Raw genomic sequence first — 17737 nt, 5'->3', positions numbered from 1 at the left:
ATCATTTACATTTTATTTGATAATACATGGTTGTGTTAAAGATCTATATCTTCCATTGTGTTGTTTGCGTGGCATTAGTTGATTTCTAATTTGAAGTAGAAGAGACATACAGAATATTGGCCTAGAGAAGTGACAGACAAACTTAGCCATACTGTCTGTCAATTCATAGGTCATTTTCCTGTACACCATTTCTTAATGATGACTCAGATCCTCTTCCATTTTGACATAGCACTTGAATTTAAGACAGTTGACATTCATTCTTACTTATTTTGTCAGTTTTATAAAAGAAACAAAAGGTTACTGTTTTTCCTCCTTAAGGGAATGAGAATCAAGTAATCACAGTTTTGTCTTCTTATGCCTTTGTATTATAGCAAGTTGGTGACCATCAACAGTAACAGCATCTCCACTGGCAGTTCATACACAGTCCACATGGAGTTGCTGTTACACTTGATAACCCCACTTAGCAGGTCCAAAGTTTCCTTTTGTTGGTTTTTTCCATTCTGTGGTGCTGAGGTGCACCAGGGCTTGGCACATGCTAGGCAAGAACTCTACCACAAAGCTGTACCCACAGCCCTCCTTCTCCTTTTCTTGATGAAAATCTGTTTATTATCTCTAAGTGTATTTGTTTCACAAAATAAAAATTTACATTTATGTTCTAAATAAGTTTAGAGACTGGTAGGGTTTGAAACTGATTTTTGATTCTGATTTGAATTAATGGTTTCATTTGCATTTTATATTCATTTGTTTTTTATCAAGAAATGATTCCAGCTCTTACCTTGATGTCATTGGTCATTTTCTGAATCTATAATATAATATCATTATGATGTAGATTGAAATCAGTTCCTATTTAATAAAAGCAATAATTTTTAGTATAAAAAGGAAAATAAAAAACATCAGCTCCTTAGGAGGGAAAAAAGTTGATTGATTTTTTTCATTATTTCAGATTATTATAATCAATTTAACACTATAGATACTATGATTGTAATCAATTTAATACTATTAATAGCAATAGCTAACATCCTTTTAGGAAACAGAACTTGACTTCTGGAAATTTTGAGAAATGTAGTAGAATCTGTCAAGGAGTTTCCAGTTTAATTTGAGTTTAGCTATCTTAGATTTGGGCTTACATTAATAATTACACTTTGGTGGAAATTTTCGCTAATTAACCAAATTTTTCTCCAAATTTATTTCCTGTTACCTTTAAAACCTGTTGTAGGATTAAATTAAGTTAAAAAAAATGTTTCCCTCCCAAGTTTCTTTGTGTTCTCAAATTAAACTTAGTAAACAAATATGAAACATTTAGCCTCTTACCTTGTTCTCGTTCCTGTAATTTGCAGAAGAAAAATTGTCTTAAAGCCTGTTTATAATGACAAAACAGAAAACAGTGAAATGACAGCCAGTTTCTTCGTTACCTAGACTTAATGCTGCTTAATTTTCAATAACATGCTAAATGAGCCTTCAGCTCAGTTGATAGTGAAGTTCAGAGTGATTGGTTGGTGTTTTAGTTGCTCATACTGCCTAGTGGGTTTTCACTGATTGAAACCTAGGAAGGGACTCATAATGCATGTGTTTAGATAAGGCTTTCGAGTAAAGTACAGAGTTTTATGATGGACTTATTGCTTTATGAAATACAAAATAGAAGCATATAGATTATATAGTGATAAGTGGTTTCACCCACTTTTATCAACAGTAATTTACTGATCTTTAGGTTATAAGTTAACTGCATGTTTGTGTTAAGTATAGGTGTTATTAACAAAATACAGGAAAATTCTTAAATTTCCAAGAGCAAGTTTAGACTTTTTCCTATTTTTTTCCCCTGAAGAATATTTAATATCTTAGGGAAAGGCTTAGAAAATTGTTTTCAAAAATTTTAAAACATGATCTCAGTTTCATTGTAAAAATAATTCCACTTCTGGGCTGGGGCTATAGTTCCAAGGTAGTACAGTAGCTTAGCATGTGTGAGGTCCCAGTTTCAGTCCCTAGCACCACAAAAAGAAAACAAAAAAAGGAAAGAAAAAGAGATTCCACTTCTGAGTATTTATCATAAGGAAATAAGAGTACTAATATCTCTTTGTCTTTTATAGAAAGATATATATGTAAGATGTACAATATAGTTGTTTATAAAGGAGCATAGTATTATAAAGGAAGATATAATCCAGGTCAGTTATGGAAAAATAATTCTGCAGCCATAATGGTTGTCTGGGTCCTTGGGTATGAAAATCAGATAGACAACCCAGCCACCATTTGCCTGTTCTAGACTTTTGCCACAGCTCTGTGGGTCTCCTTTGAGCCCTTGTTTTAACATTAGTTTGTATATTTTTCCAATTGTTTTTACAGATTGTTTGAACATTAATCTTTATTTGGTTATCTATTATAGTTGCCTTAGGTTTTTAGGTTCTATGTTTGTGTTTATTTTTATTGCAAATTTTGTTTTTAAAATATTTATCACAGCTTTTTAGGATCAGTCTACTAGAGTACAAGCCAAGAGAGAAAGTTTTCTCTTAGTGATACATATTCTTTGCATGTGAATTTTGATTTATTTGGATTGTGAGGATGCTTTCATCTTTGAAATCTGCATATTATAAATTTTGTTCAGTTTTTTATTATTTTTAGATCAATGACAAAATTGCATATATTTATTGTGTATGGCCTAGCATTTTGAAATATGTATATGTTATGGAATGGCTAAATTGAGCTGATTAATATATGCTTGTTTGGTTTTCTTATAGTCTCTCATTCTACAGTTGTCTTTATTTCTTTTAAATGTAAGTATTTGTCCAGAATCTCAAAACAGAAACAAATTGTAGAGCATAATGTTTTGTAAAGCATATTTAATAGATTTAATTTACTACGCAATTTTTTTTTTTTTTTTTTTTGGTATTGGGGATTGAACCCAGGGACACTTTATCACTGAGCCCCATCCCCAGCTCTTTTTACTTTTATTTTGAGACAGGGTCTCACTAGGTTGCTTAGGGCCTCCCTCACTGAATTGCTGAGGCTGGCTTCAAATTTGGGATCCTCCTGCCTCAGCCTCTGAAGTTGCTGGAATTACAGGTGTGTGCCATCATGTCCGGTCAATACTAATATTTTTATATTTCATGATATAAAGTAAGGAAGTGAGTCTTGCTCTAAATGTTAATGAGACTTGCTTTATCAATGAGGCAGAACTTATTCTTCTAAAAAATGTTTCAGATTTCTTTTAGATACATTGAAAGCATTTTTCTTTTGTTCAGGTTTACATGCATATGTAATGAAGAAGAATATTGGGCTATTTTTTGTAGTATTGTATTACTACAGTTTTTTTAAAATCATATTTTAAAAATTACTGCAGGATTGGTTTTCATTGGTTCAGTTAACATTGTGTGATTAAGTCATTTCTAAAAAGTGTTATTAGTTGAACTAAAAGAAAAACAAAAAACAAGCAATTTCTTTCTCACCTTATGGGTTTTAAGAAGTATTTTTAATTTGTAAATAAAAGATCTGTAAAGTGCAAGACTAAGGACTGGGGGTACCACTCAGTGCTAGAGCTGTTACCTTGCATGCATGAGGCCTAGAACTGCAAAGAAAAAGAGAAAAAGCAAAATTATATTTCTTCATATCTGAGAACATTTTCTTAATATATCTGAGTGAATTTGTGATATCATTATAGAGAAACATAACAATTAAAATGAATTTTAATTAGACTAGAGATAATTGACTAGATGGGAGTTTTGCACCTGCTTTAATAACATGTCAGCAGAAAATTGGAATCTTCCTTTCTTTGGTACTTTGACAGACTCAGTAAGATACTTGAGCATGGTTAAATAATACTTAAAAATTTAAAACCTTAGTGAATTACCTAATATTTAAGGATGTGAAAAAAAATTCATTAAGGTTGTATTTGGCATTGTAAGATAAATATGGAACTATTATCAATAATGGTAAGGTATTTGTGCTTCTTTGATATCAGGACTTTTTCTTCTCTTTTAGAGTAAAATTTTTCACATATCCTTTTGTCACAACTTTTTTCAGTGTTAATAGAAACTGAAGCTCAGGAAAAATATCTTTATTCCTGTCATTATCCAATAAGTCACAAGTAGTCCCAAGGCCTTTGGACTCAGTGCTTACTCTGTCAACACACTTATCTCCTGAGACTCCCTTGTGCCCTGACTTCATCTCTGTTCACATCTTTATTATGCATGGGTCATAAGCCTTTTTGCAGTTGCTTAGCAAACTCCAGAGAATAGGAGTGTGAGTTCGGTGACTGTGGTGACTGTCATAGATGAATTAGACTCAGAATATTAAGAAGTAAAAATAACCCTGAACCATGATTTGGGAGACATACTTTTAAGGTCTAGTTTTGTTACTTGTTTAATCTCATTACTTAAGAAATCCTGAAATACAGAATAGGCAGCTGTACTATAAATCCAAAAAATGCTTATAAAGTGCTTTGAAAAGTATAACATGTGCTATACACATAAATACTTTTGATTAATGATAATATCAATCCTGTATCTCTACTTGCTAAGTTTACATGAAATCTGAATCATTTACTTTTACATTTTGTATCTCAATATACAACTATTTTACTTTTTTCTAAAATTGCCAATCTCATGACATTTATAAAAAGGATAAAGGGACACCAATTAAAATTTTTATGATACTGGGGATTGAACCCCAGGGCCTCACACTTCCTAGGCCTGTGCTCTACCTCTGAGTTATATTCTCAGCCTTTATTTTGAGAAAAGGTCTCACTATATTGCCAGGTTAGCCTCTAACTTGTGATCCTACTGCCTCAGCCTGGTGACAACCATTTTATGAATCATTCTTTTTTGATGAAAATTTCTTTTTTTTTTTTTTTATGCTGTTTAGGGGGATTGAACCTAAGGTCTCACTCACCCTTGCTAGACAAATACTCTATCACTGAGTTATATCCCAAACCTGAAAATTGTTATGACCAGTGTATCTGCTGTAATTATGTGTGTGTGTATAAATTACTTTACTAGTATCTTTCTCTTTTCTCTTAGAGTTCTGTTCTCTCAAGTGTTAGATTTGCTCAGATTTTTCTATTGTAGTATTATTCATATTTTCTTAACTGATAAAGTATTCTTTGCAAACTATAAAATAGTAATATGTAACTAAATATTATTGTCATATAGGTAGTTTATTAATGCATAAAGTGCATAGAGTTTTTATGGTCTCATAGAATAAACATTTATCTTTACTGTTGAAGTCCATATAAAATGAGTAGCTGCTTTAGAAGCATGAACTTGTGACCACTTTACATTCTTGTTTTTTATAACATACTTTTCAATCTATTCTTTCTAGAAAGAATGCCAACTAAGTGACATTTTTGTAAGATGTTTCAGGTTTTAATCTGTAGAGGACATTTAATTTGTATTGCCCATTTGAGTTTTATTTCCTGCAACAGTTTTTTGTAAACACTTCATTGATGTGTGAATTATCAGACCAAGAGAAGTTAAATGATTTGTCTTACATAGTCATGATTAATAAGGTGCAGATGCAGATTAAAAACTTAATACTTTTTCCTATCTCCTATTTCCATTTCTATTAAGTCTTCTGTACCTACATTAAATTCTTAGTTACTGGGCTGGGGTTGTGGCTCAGTGGTAGAATGCTTGTCTAGCAAGCATAAGGCCCTGAGTTTGATTCCTGGCACTGCCAAAAAAAAAAAATTATATATATGTACATATATGTATATATAAATGTAATATATATATTTGTTATATATATGTTATATAGTTATATATATGTTAATATAGGTTGTGTTCTGGTAATTGATTAACAGAAAATGAACCATCTAAATTTGTCTGATTTAAAATAACTTTTTAAAGTAATATCTAATGCTTACATATATGTAAAAATGAGTCAGGTATTCATTGTTCTAGGTTTTTTATATACAGCTAATTAATATTCACAATGAGGCTTGGGATGTAGGTCAGTGGTAGAGTGCCTAGCATGCCTGAGGCCCTGGGTTTGATCCCTTGAACAACAAAAAAGTAATAAAAAAGAAAAGTTAATATTCATAAAAAGTCTCTTAATGATGCTCTTTTTATTGCATTTTACAAATGAGGAAACCAAGGTACATTAATACTCAGTACCTTGTGCAGAGTCACATGGGTAGTGATTTAGAGCCAGAAATTAAACCCAAATTGTCTGACTGTAGGTCCATGCTCTTGACTTTTGTCTGTACTCTGACTAAAAGGAAAGCAAGTAGAGGAAGCTTTATAATGTTGACAAAGCTGCAACACAAATATTATTTTAAAAGTGTGTTATTATTGTGAGAAACTTTAATATAAACTTTTCCCTGGCTTTAGTCTTCAGGTAATTTATGACTGTATATCTTCTCACAGCTGTTCATTTGATATGCATTGTTGGCATTCTTCCGTGTGTTGGGCAGTGTGCTGAATTTGTTTGTCACTGGGGATTGAACCCAGGAGCGCTTAATAACTGAGCCACATCCCCAGCTCTTTTTTGTATTTTATTTAAAGACAGGCTCTCACTGAGTTGTTAAGTGCCTTGCTAGTCTGCTGAGGCTGTCTTTGAACTTGTGATCCTCCTGCTTCAGCCTCCTGAGTTGCTAGGATTATAGGCGTGCGCCACCATGCCCAGCCACTGTGCTGAATTTTACATGTATAATCTCATTTAGTTTGCAGTTGTTCTGAGGGATGTATGTAGGTTCACTAAAATGTTCCATTAGGGGCAGGGAGGGATCTTGTATGTTTTGTTAACTGCAGCATCTCTAGTTCTAGAACATTGCCCAAGAAATTGGGGGTGCTCAGTAGATTTTGAAAAAATGAATTATTCTTCTTAACAGAGAGGAGAGCTAAGCGTTAGAGGAATTTTAGTTTTTGTACATGGTTGTGTACGTAGTGATGGAGTCAGAACCATTATGCTGAATGTCTGCTGTCAAAGTCTGCACTCTAGTATGGCATTGCCTCTTACACAAGTGGATTTGAAATTAATCCTGTGAGCAGGAAGGGAGCCTTTGAAAGTTTTTGAATGGAGAATTTGTCTGATGAAAAGCAGTTTAGGAATGCATCCATCTCAAGGTCTATCAGGTAAATTAAAGGGATGAGAGTAGGGGAATGTCAGACCACTGCATCAATCTACTATTGAAGCAGTGAGATTGCATTAATACGGTATCAGTGGGAACAACTCTAATATTTTAAATGTGAAACTGACAGAATATGTTGGTTTCATTTGGGCAGAAATTTAAGGAGACAAGGCAATTAGGAGGTTTTGAGGATAGGTACTTGGATAAAAATTAGAAATAGGGAAATCATGAATTGAAATAGGGAGATCAGAAGAAGTCTTTCTTGTTTTTGTTTTTATAGGGATATATGATCAATTTTATTGTATTTATTTTGAATTTAAATGATGGTAGCAGCCAAGTAAGTGTGTAGCTGAACTAAGATTCAAGAAAAAGGAAAAGATATTATAATTTAAATTTTTTATTATTCATTATAATAGTAAATTGAAAAATTCTTCCTTTCCCCCCTAAAATAGCCAAACCATTGAACATATTATTAAACTAGTGGAACAACATGGCAGTGATATCTGGTGGACTCTTCCGCCTGAGCAACTTCTTCCAAAAGATGTTTTATCTCAGGTAAATTACTATTTGTATTTAATAGCCTTTGCGCGTGTTTCTTGGTAATGCCAATGTAAGAGTTCTCCAAATTAAAAGTTGTGGTTATAAAGTCATGTAAAGTTAATGAATTTATTTACTGTGAATTAGAAGCAAATTAGTTTGAACACTGGACATTGTGTTATCAGTGCAAGCATAGTATTTAACAGAGCAATGAAACATTAAGTTATTTATGTCTTTGGGGGCTAGGATTGATTTTTTTTTTTTTTTTTTTTTTTTTTGGGTGCTGGGGTTTGAACCCAGGGCCTTGTGCTTACAAGGCAAGCACTCTACCGACTGAGCTATCTCCCCAGCTCCTAGGATTGATTTTTGACTGATTGGTTTGACTAATCAGATGTAATTATGAGAGAATAGTCCCCAACATTGGTATATCAGGACTTTTTAGGATCTGATGTGGAATTAACTGATTATATCACATACCAAAAAATCCACACTAGAAATTAATTTCAAGAAATTTTTAAAAACCAGCAACAATTCTTACTACAGTGACCATGGTCACTTTTACATGCAAACAGAGGGAGTTGTAACTAAACTGTAAAATGCTTAAAAATGTTTAAATTTTATTGAAAAAATGTGAATTGAATGTCTGTTTTTCACTTTCTTAAGACTTTTTTGGGTTTTTATTGTCTATATTGTGGTCTTCATATAATTAAAATGCTTTTACACTATCTTATTAGGTTGGTGGTCCTGATGCTTTGGAATATGTACCAGGTCAGGATATTTTGGACATCTGGTTTGACAGCGGAACTTCATGGTCTTATGTTCTTCCCAGTAAGTTTCTAAAAATAGGTTATAGGCCAATTGAGAAGTTTTGAAAATACAGAAATGTTATTTAGAAGAGATCTGTAACCAAAACCATTTGTTTGCTTTGTTAGAAGATCTTCTGTTATAATTTTAGACCTAGAAGGACGCTTTGAAGATCATGTAATCCAATGATTTCCAAACTTTTTTGTTCGTGTGTATGTTTTTCAAGGTGAAATTTTAATTAGAACCACAGTACATGAAATAGATGAATAAGAATGTGAATTTTCTCCTCCTTTTAACCAGCTCATTCTCCTTGGTTTGCACGGCAACCTGAAAGCATCTAGTTTCATAAAACAAAGTTTGGAAATCACTGAAATAATCTGACACCATCATTTTTTAGAAGAGAAAATGAGATTGAATTAGAGCCAGATTAAGTGGTGACCAGGGCTTAATAGTGTCATGCTGGAGCTCAGGACCTGATCTTCAGTTCTCATTCTTCCGCACTGCTTTGACCCTTTCATGTTTTCTCCCCCTCTTGATACAACTAGTAGACTAATTGTATACTTACTCCTAGTTAGGGTCAATTTTAACTCATTGTATAAAGAGAAGAAGAGACCATGGACAAGAATTAGAAGGGTATGGTAGTAGAAGATGTGTGGAGGTACTTGAGGGAAGTATCCATAAGGATATGACTTGAAAAGTTAGACGTAAAAGTGAAAAATGAGCCTTGTCAGCACTTGTGAAGTTAAAGATGGGGTCAAAGAGTTAGGGGAGCAATGATGGATCAGATAACTTTGCTCTCTGAACAAGGGAATGTGGGGAGAACAACTCACTGTACAGCTGGCCATTGTTAAAGACATTGAAAGGACTTACCCTGAAGTTCTGACACTGGGCTTCATTGTTAAAAGCACAGCAGTATGATTTCTAGTAGGTAAATAGATTTCTTTTATTTCGACCTACCTTTCAATTTAGGAAATATGAAAAAAATGCATGTAAATGCATGCTTATTCTCTGTGACAACTAAAATGTACATAATAATGCATAATGTCCAAATATATTACATTAATTTTGTATGATAATTTTCAGTAGTATTATTTCATAGTTATGTTTCTCTAATGTATTTGAAAGAAAGTATTACAAGTTTAGGTACTTTGTTTTTGTGCATTGTATTGAAAATTTAGGCAAAAGACACTGCTCGTGGCAGGTTATAGCAGCAGGAAGAAGAGTTTCCTGCTGGCATGTTTGGGGCAGCACCCTGAATTCTAGTAACGAGTGCCAAAGGTAAAACTACTTATGGAATGAATGTATTTGAAAGGTCATTCACTGCTTTGGTCTTGGTGAGAATTAATACTGCTAGCGTCGTTGCTGTATTTCTGAAGTAGTTCTGTTATTAATGCAGTAAATTCAGTTTACACCTGGAGCCATGAACTGGGCCATAAACTACAGGAAAACTATCATTAAAACTTGCCTGCTGCTATCGAGTACTGAGTTTAGTCATACTGTTTCCCTTTTTTGTTGTTGTTGTGCTAAGGATCTACCCAGGGCCTCATGAGTGCGGGGCAGGTGTTCTACTACTGAGCTATACCTCCAGCCCCTAGTATGTGGTATTCTTCCTCTTTTTTTTTTTTTTTTAATTTAATACAATAATAACAATTATTATTATTTTATTTTATTTTAATTCTTTAGTACTGGGGATTATAACACAGGGGCATTTTACCATTGAACCACATCCCCACCCCCTTTTTAAATTTTTTTTTTTTTTTGGAGACAAAGTCTCCCTAAGTTGCTGAGGGCCTTGCTAAGTACTTAAGACTGGTCTCAAGCTTGTAGTCCTCCTGCCTCAGGCTCCCAAGTTGCTGAATTACAGGTGTGCATTGCCACACCTTATTTAGTGTGTGATCTTCTTAACCAAATAATTTTGATTGTGACAAATTCTTTATTAAGTGAAATTAGTAGTAAAAATGTACCTACTCAATAAATCATTTTTTCCTTGCCTGTTGTATTTAAGTAATTGATTCAAAGAAAATTCATTTGTCATTTAAGTATTTGTGATGTACCTAACCTTAGGTCATAGTTTCTACTTTTTTACTCAGTATCCCTTCTCAGTCAATAAAAACCTTAAAAGAGAAATCAATAAGAAGTAGAATACTCAGATAACATTTGACTCTATTTTCCTCCCACTTATTTCATGATAAAAATTTCAAGATAGGCAGAGAGTCAGGTACTAGGTGAATTCATAGTTTGAAAATCCATTTTTTTTTAAGTTACCTACTTTCTTGAGAAGTGTTACTGTAATTTTTTTTTCCAATGATTTGTTTCAAATGAAACATAAAATGAGTCAATGTATATTCCCTACCCACAGATAGGCTATCCTCTCTCACTCTTAATACTCCATCAGAGTGATGCATTTGTTAATAATAATAATTATTATTAATAATAACTAATAATTAATACCTATTATTATTATTTTATTTTGTGGAACTGAAGATTGAACCCAGGTCACTTTACCTCTGAGCTATGCTCCTAACCTTTCTTTCTTTCTTTCTTTCTTTCTTTCTTTCTTTCTTTCTTTCTTTCTTTATTTCTTTCTTCCTTCCTTCCTTCCTTCCTTCCTTCCTTCCTTTCTTTCTTTTCTTTCTTTTCTTTCTTCCTTTCTTCCTTCCTTTCTTTCTTCCTTTCTTCCTTTCTGCCTGCCTGCCTGCCTGCCTGCCTGCCTTTCTTTCTTTCTTTCTTTCTTTCTTTCTTTCTTTCTTTCTTTCTTTCTCTTTCTTTCTTTTTTTCAGAATGGGCCTCGCTAAGTTGTCCGGGCTGGCCTCAAACTTGTAATCCTTTTACCACAGCCTCCCAAGTGTTGGGATTACAGGGGTGAGCCACTATGCCCAGTGATAAATCTACTTTGATACCTCATCATCACCCAAAGCCCATAGTTTACACTCTTAGTGGTGTATATTCTGGACAAACGTGTAATGACATGTGTCTGGCATTATAGTATCATACAGAATAGTAACTACACTGTCCAAAAAATCCTGGGTGCCCCACCTATTCATCCCTCCCTCCCTGCTCTTCCTTGGCAACCACTGGTCTTTTTTTTTTTTTTGGTACCAGGATTGAATGCAGGGGTCCTCAACCCCTGAGCCACATCCCCAGCCCTTTTCATTTTTTACATTTTGAGACAGGGTCTCACCTTGCTAAGTTGCTCAGGGACTCACTAAGTTGTTGAGGCTGTCTTTGAACTTGCATCCTCCTGCATCAGCTTCCTGAGTTTCTGGGATTACAGTGTGCCACTGTGCCTAGCAAGCACTGTTCTTTTTATGGTCTGAAAAGATCTTTTTATAGTTTTACTTTTTCTACATTGTCAGAGTTGGGATCGTGCAGTACGTAGCCTTTTCACTTCACTTAATATACATCTAAGTTTCTTCCACGTCTCCTCCTTATTGTATGACTTATTTTTTTGGACTCTGATTAATATTCCATTGTCTAAATACACCATAGCTTATTTATTTATTCATCTGTTGAAATAACTTTTAAAATACTTACTCTACTTCCTTTTTAATTTTTTATAGAGAAATAAATGTAAGTAGAGAAAAGAGATCATTTTTTGAAACAACATTAGACCAACAATTTAGATTTATAAATAACTTCTTTTTAAAAGTCACTTTTAAGGGCATATGCAATATTATATCAAAGAGCTTAATTTTAAAATTCAATTATTACATTTCAGCACATATTTAGAGATTATTTTGGTTTAAATTATTTTCAGATGTTACTCAGATTAAGCAGTAGTTTTGCCATATTTGCTTGTGTTGGTAATACAATTTGTCTTCTTAGTTAAGTATAATAATCTTGCTCAAAATTCATGAATTCAAATTTCATAATGAATTCAAACATTCATTAAATGTTTTTTCCTTGTTTCACTTTGATGGTAATTTTAATGGTTGATTTATTCTTTAAGTTACCTCCATGACTAAATCATAATCTCAAAGGTACTGAATAGTTTATTGTTCTCTCTAAATATGAATTTTTGTAATTTTCCTAAAGTCTAAAGTTACTATAATAGAAATCATGTTTTACTATGTGGTAAAGGGCCACATTTCCTGGAATTGTAAAACTCCATACTTACTCCTGCATCATACATAAATTCTAATTTTTTTTTCCTCACTAAAAGGTCTATTCAGGAAGGTAAAGGGACAAAAGTTTTTAAACTAAAAGGAGCGGGAAAAAATGGTACCATTCCTCCCTGTTGTATGTTGCTGGTGGAAGCATAATTTGGCACAGGCTTCCTGGAAAGGATTTTAGCATGATGCATCAACAGCTTTGAAGCGGTTTCTATGCTTTGATCAAAAAATTCTAATTCTAGGAAGTCTCTCCTGTAGAAATAATTAGGTCTGGATAAAGGTTATATGTGTGGATATTCTTTGCAGTTTTTTATCTAACAGTAAATGATTTGTAACCATGGGTTACCCATGGTAGAAAACCAATTAAAGCATGTGGTATGCATTCATATGAGAGGATGATAAGTCACATTTTTGAAGAATATTTGTGAGCCTGGGAAGATATTATTTGAAGTGCTGAATACAAAGAACAGACTGCAGATAAAATATTTTGATTTACTAACAAACTCATGTCTTTTGGTATGTATGGACATAATCCTGGAAGAGAATATGCTAAAATATTAAGTCATTATCTCTGCATAGTGGGAATATCTTTGAATCTTCCTGTAAGTTTTCCAGATTTCTTAAATGCGAATGTACTTTCACTAGAAAAAGTAAGCAGTACTAAAAACAAACTTTTTAGGAAATAGCCCCAATAGTGAATGATATAAAGTTGTTCAGTAAATAAATCTACAGTGTAGTAACACTTGGGCTTAGCTATGCTTTGTATTTCTTGCCATTTCCACCTTTGTGTTTGGAAGTTCCAACAAGCTTTATGTTTTCATTCCTTTCCAGAGTTTTGCTACTCCAAAACTGCCCATTCCCAGTGTTTTCCCACTAATTTCATACTCTCCTTTTTTCTTGAGACAAATCCTCACTGGGTTTTCTAGGCTGGCTTGGGAATTTGTGAGCTCAACTGATCCTCCCACCTTAGCCTCCTGAGTAGCTGGTCTATAGGCATGCCCAATCTCACACAGCATCTTTTTTTTTTTTTTTTTTGGTGCTGGGACTAGAACCCAAGACCTTGTTACTAGGCGAGCACTGTACCACTGAGCTACATCTCCAGTCCCACGTATCATCTTAAAAGGCTTTCTTTTAGAATTTTTCTGGGGTTATACTTCATTATCTTGAATGATGTTTTACTTTTTTGCCCAGTTTCAACAATTTTCAAATAGATGAGAATGGGAAAGAAAAGAACATAGAAACCTTACCCTTAGTATGTATTAGCTGTTTTGTTGTGATGCTGCTAGTAGCCTGGTGTCCTCTAATTTTATTAGAATCTTACATGCTTCTAGAGGAGGATCAGAGACCATGTATTTATTTAAATAGTTCAGTATAATTATATTTATGCAAGTATTATTTCACATGAAACTGAAAGAGTATACCAGAAAAAAGTCTTTCTTAATTCTGTCAGGAAATATCAGAATGCCCTTCATGGTGAATCTTAGTAATACTTTATATCTACTATACCTATATAACATTAACTATAACTACGTCTTACACATTGTTACTTCTTTAATCTCTCCAACAGCCTCTTGAGGTAGTTAGATACAGGTGTCATTTCCATTTTGCTGAAGAAAAATTGAGAGCATGGAAAAGTTGAACCAAATCAGTAAGTGCCACAGGTGCTGGGACCCAGGCGATTGGAATCCAGCCTCTGGACAGTCTTCAGATTCTTTTATTCTAAGTACTGTGAATCCTTAGGCAGCAACTAGCTTTCTTCAAATGAAAAATTTTAAACTAGCAAGTATCTGAGAGGAAACCCCTTGTTTTACAGGGGTGTTCATCAAGGTTTGGAAGCTGTAAGTGCTTCAGGACGACAGAACTTCACTTCCATGATATTGAACTTTGAGTGATTGCTTCAGCAGACCAGAGGAGGCACTTTTCAAAGAGATGAAAGGGTTTAGGGCTACTTCTTGCTGTTGCATTACCAACTCACTTCAGGAAAGGATTCTCTCGAGTTTTCTATTATTATGCATCTTATTAAAGATTGCTGTATCTAGAATGTGGCTACCAGGAAGTAGGGAGTTAACATTTTAGAGTGGAATGGGGTTTTTATACTGACCTTATAAAAGCTTAAATGGGAACCAGCGGTCATGAGTCAGTAGGAAAGAGGAAAAATAGGACATAGCTGTAGCATTCCAGATGTTGAGGCTAAAATATTGTTGTTCTCATTGCATATGCATTTACCTTTCTGTATTTTCCCAACTGCGCAGACTAGACTGAATTCTCTATTTTTCCTTGGTAACACTCATCACAATTTTTATTTTATTATTTATTTATTTTTTTAATTTCATTTTTGCAGTGCTGGGGATTGAGCCCAGGGCTTTGAGCATGCTCTGCCACTGAGCTACATCACCAGCTTCCTAGTTACTTCTTGCTTAACATAAAATCTACTCCATTAGATGTTTCTCTAAAAGGGCAGAGACCAAATTTCTTTAGTTTTTCTCCCAGAATGTAGCACAGTGCCTGCTGTGTAATGGGTGCTGTGTAATATTGGTTGAATTGAACTGGTTTAATTTTGTCTTTGCATTTCCACCCAGCTTATCTTTCTCACATAAGGATTACAACTCTGAATCTTCAATATTAGGATATAAAGAAAAATCATCATTTTATAAATAAAAAGAATTACAGGGCTCCTTAAAGTTGTGAATTTAGATTGACTATATAGAAGTAATTTTCCTCAATGACCTCAAGCCCCAATTTTGAGAACTTATTTTATTTTGAAAAGTCACAAACTAATATGAAGGTTTACTACATGCCCTTCATCTAGATTTCGTAGTACCAGTTTTACATTTGCTTTCTGTATCCTCTCAGTGTAGGTATACCACGTAGAGAAAACGATCTTAAATCTCTAAATATTTTAGTGTGTATTTCCTAAAAACATGGACAGTGTCATATAACCAATACACATTTATCAAAATCAGCAAATTGACTTTGATTCCATACTGTTATCTCTCTACCTGTCTACAGACCGTATTCAAATGTTACTCAGTATAATCCTTTATGGATAAAGGGGAAAAAAAGGATCCAGGATCCAACATATGATCACAGGTCACACATAGTTGTCAAGTCTCCTCTTTAGTCCCCTCATTCTGTCTTTGACTTTCATAACCTTGATATTCATGAGCATAGGCTGTTTTAAGTAGGTGGCTGTTTGGATTTGTGTGATGTGTGCTCATGAAGAAATTTAGGTTTGCGCTTGGCAGGAGTATCACAGAATAGGGGTTGTGTCCTCCTCAGTTTATCATGTAAGTCCTATGAAGGCTGTCGGTCTCATTTCCGGTGATGTCTAACTTTGATCATTTGGTTAAGGTGGTGACTGCCAGCGTTTTTGTTTTGTTTTGTTTTTTCTTCAGTACTGGGGATTGAACCCAGGGCTCTGTACTTGGTAGGCAGTCTACCACTCACATCTCTACGTCCTGTTTTTAAAAAAAATTTATTTTGAGACAGGGCTTCACTAAGTTGTTCAGGCTGGCCTTAAACTTGAGATTCTCCTGCTTCACCCTCCCAAATAGCTGGGATTACCGGTGCACTACGGCACTAGCCAGTTTTCTTTATTGTGAAGCTACTTTCTTCCCATTTTCCCCCCAAAATTATTACTATTTTTTAAAAAAATTATCTTCTTTGTTATCAATGGATCATTTATTTTATTTATTCATATGTGGTGTTGAGTATCTAGCCCAGGGCTTCACACATGCCAGGCAAGCACTCTACCACTGAACCATAATTCCAGCCCCCCCAAATTATTATTAATAAGTATCTTGTAAGGAAGCTCCTTTAAGACTTTGAAAATGTCTTGATTTCTCAATTTTCACCTAGTAATTAAGTAACCTTGATGATTCATAATTGTTTCTTATGATGTTGGTAGGTTGTCCCTTTTCTTATTTTTTAAAAAAAATTTAAAAAGTTTTTTTGGTTGTAAATGGACACAATGCCTTTATTTTATTTATTCATTTATTTTTATGTGGTGCTAAGAATTGAATCCAGTGCCTCACACATGCTAGGCAAGCCCTCTACCACTGAGCCACAACCCCAGTCCCGTTTTTTCATTATTAACTGTCAAATGAACTATTATTAATAAAGTACCTTTCAAGCTTGTAAATGTGTCCCAACAAAATTGAGAAAGAATTGCTCACATAGCTTTTTTACAGTTTGCCCATCTTTTGACTGACTCATTGTCAAATTACAAGTTAATAACTTGGTCTTTGTAATGTTCTTTTTTGTCTTATTATTAGGATAAGACTCATTCAAGTAGCATGACTTCTTGATTAAGAGTAGGCACTCCAGTGCCAGGTTGACTAGGTTTGGATCCAACTGGACTACTTTCTGATGAAGAACCTGCCTCACTTTCCTCATCTGTAAAGTGGGGGAAATGATACCTACTTTTATTAGAGTTGGCACAAGAATTAAATGTATTAAAATGTAAAGTTGTTAGGTGCCCAGCAAATATTTGTTGCATTAAGAAAGTGATATCTTCATTACATATTTAACTGGAAATGCTAATGTTGATAATTACTATGAATTAACCCCTAATTTAAATACTGTCTTGTGCTTTGGAAGATGTTACTCAGAGGTTCATCATCTTTATTTTGGCTTGAAGTGGCAGTGCCAGCTCAAATGAATGCAGTTTCATCTCTGGGTAGAGCAAGACCCCAAGAAATGAATAATGTGATTGAAGCTTGAATGCTTTGGTGATACTCATTTTTGTTTTCTTATTTTATTAACTTCAATTTCTGTGTTTTTTAAAAATATTTATTTTTGAGGTACCGACCAAAGAGCAGATTTGTACTTGGAAGGAAAAGACCAACTTGGGGGTTGGTTTCAGTCTTCCTTATTAACAAGTGTGGCAGCAAGGAAAAAAGCACCTTTCAGGTAAGTATTCAAGCCTTAACTAAACTAGTCAGCATGCTTGGCTTATACTGAGTGCCTGCCAGGTGGAAGCACTGAGCTGTGTAATAGAGATACATAGATATATATCTATATCTATCTATCTATCTATCTATCTGTATACATATATATACACACAAATACATTTTCATATGTTTATAAAATGTGTGTATGATAAAGTGCTACAGTCTCCTGTCACATTAGAAAAATAAGAATTTAAAGTAAGAAGAGAGAGAGAGAAAATAGACCTCAGTACAAAGGTGTCTTGTCACTCTGACTAAGTTCTAGAAGAGAACATCAG

General features: G+C 34.0%; 1 protein-coding gene across 1 annotated transcript in view; it reads left to right on the top strand.

The window, feature by feature from the left end:
* Window positions 1-17737, top strand: part of Iars2 (isoleucyl-tRNA synthetase 2, mitochondrial) — a 54468-nt gene that overhangs the window by 23612 nt on the left and 13119 nt on the right. Inside the window, exons 13-15 of the mRNA XM_047520654.1 lie at window positions 7510-7612; window positions 8329-8422; window positions 17313-17421. Coding sequence (XP_047376610.1) covers window positions 7510-7612; window positions 8329-8422; window positions 17313-17421 — 306 coding nt within the window. The remainder of the gene's footprint in view (window positions 1-7509; window positions 7613-8328; window positions 8423-17312; window positions 17422-17737) is intronic.

This window comes from Sciurus carolinensis, chromosome 12 (assembly GCF_902686445.1).
Source record: "Sciurus carolinensis chromosome 12, mSciCar1.2, whole genome shotgun sequence".
NCBI classification, from domain to species: domain Eukaryota; kingdom Metazoa; phylum Chordata; class Mammalia; order Rodentia; family Sciuridae; genus Sciurus; species Sciurus carolinensis.
Note: the sequence above shows the minus strand (reverse complement) of the source record. Positions and strands in the feature narration are given on the sequence as shown.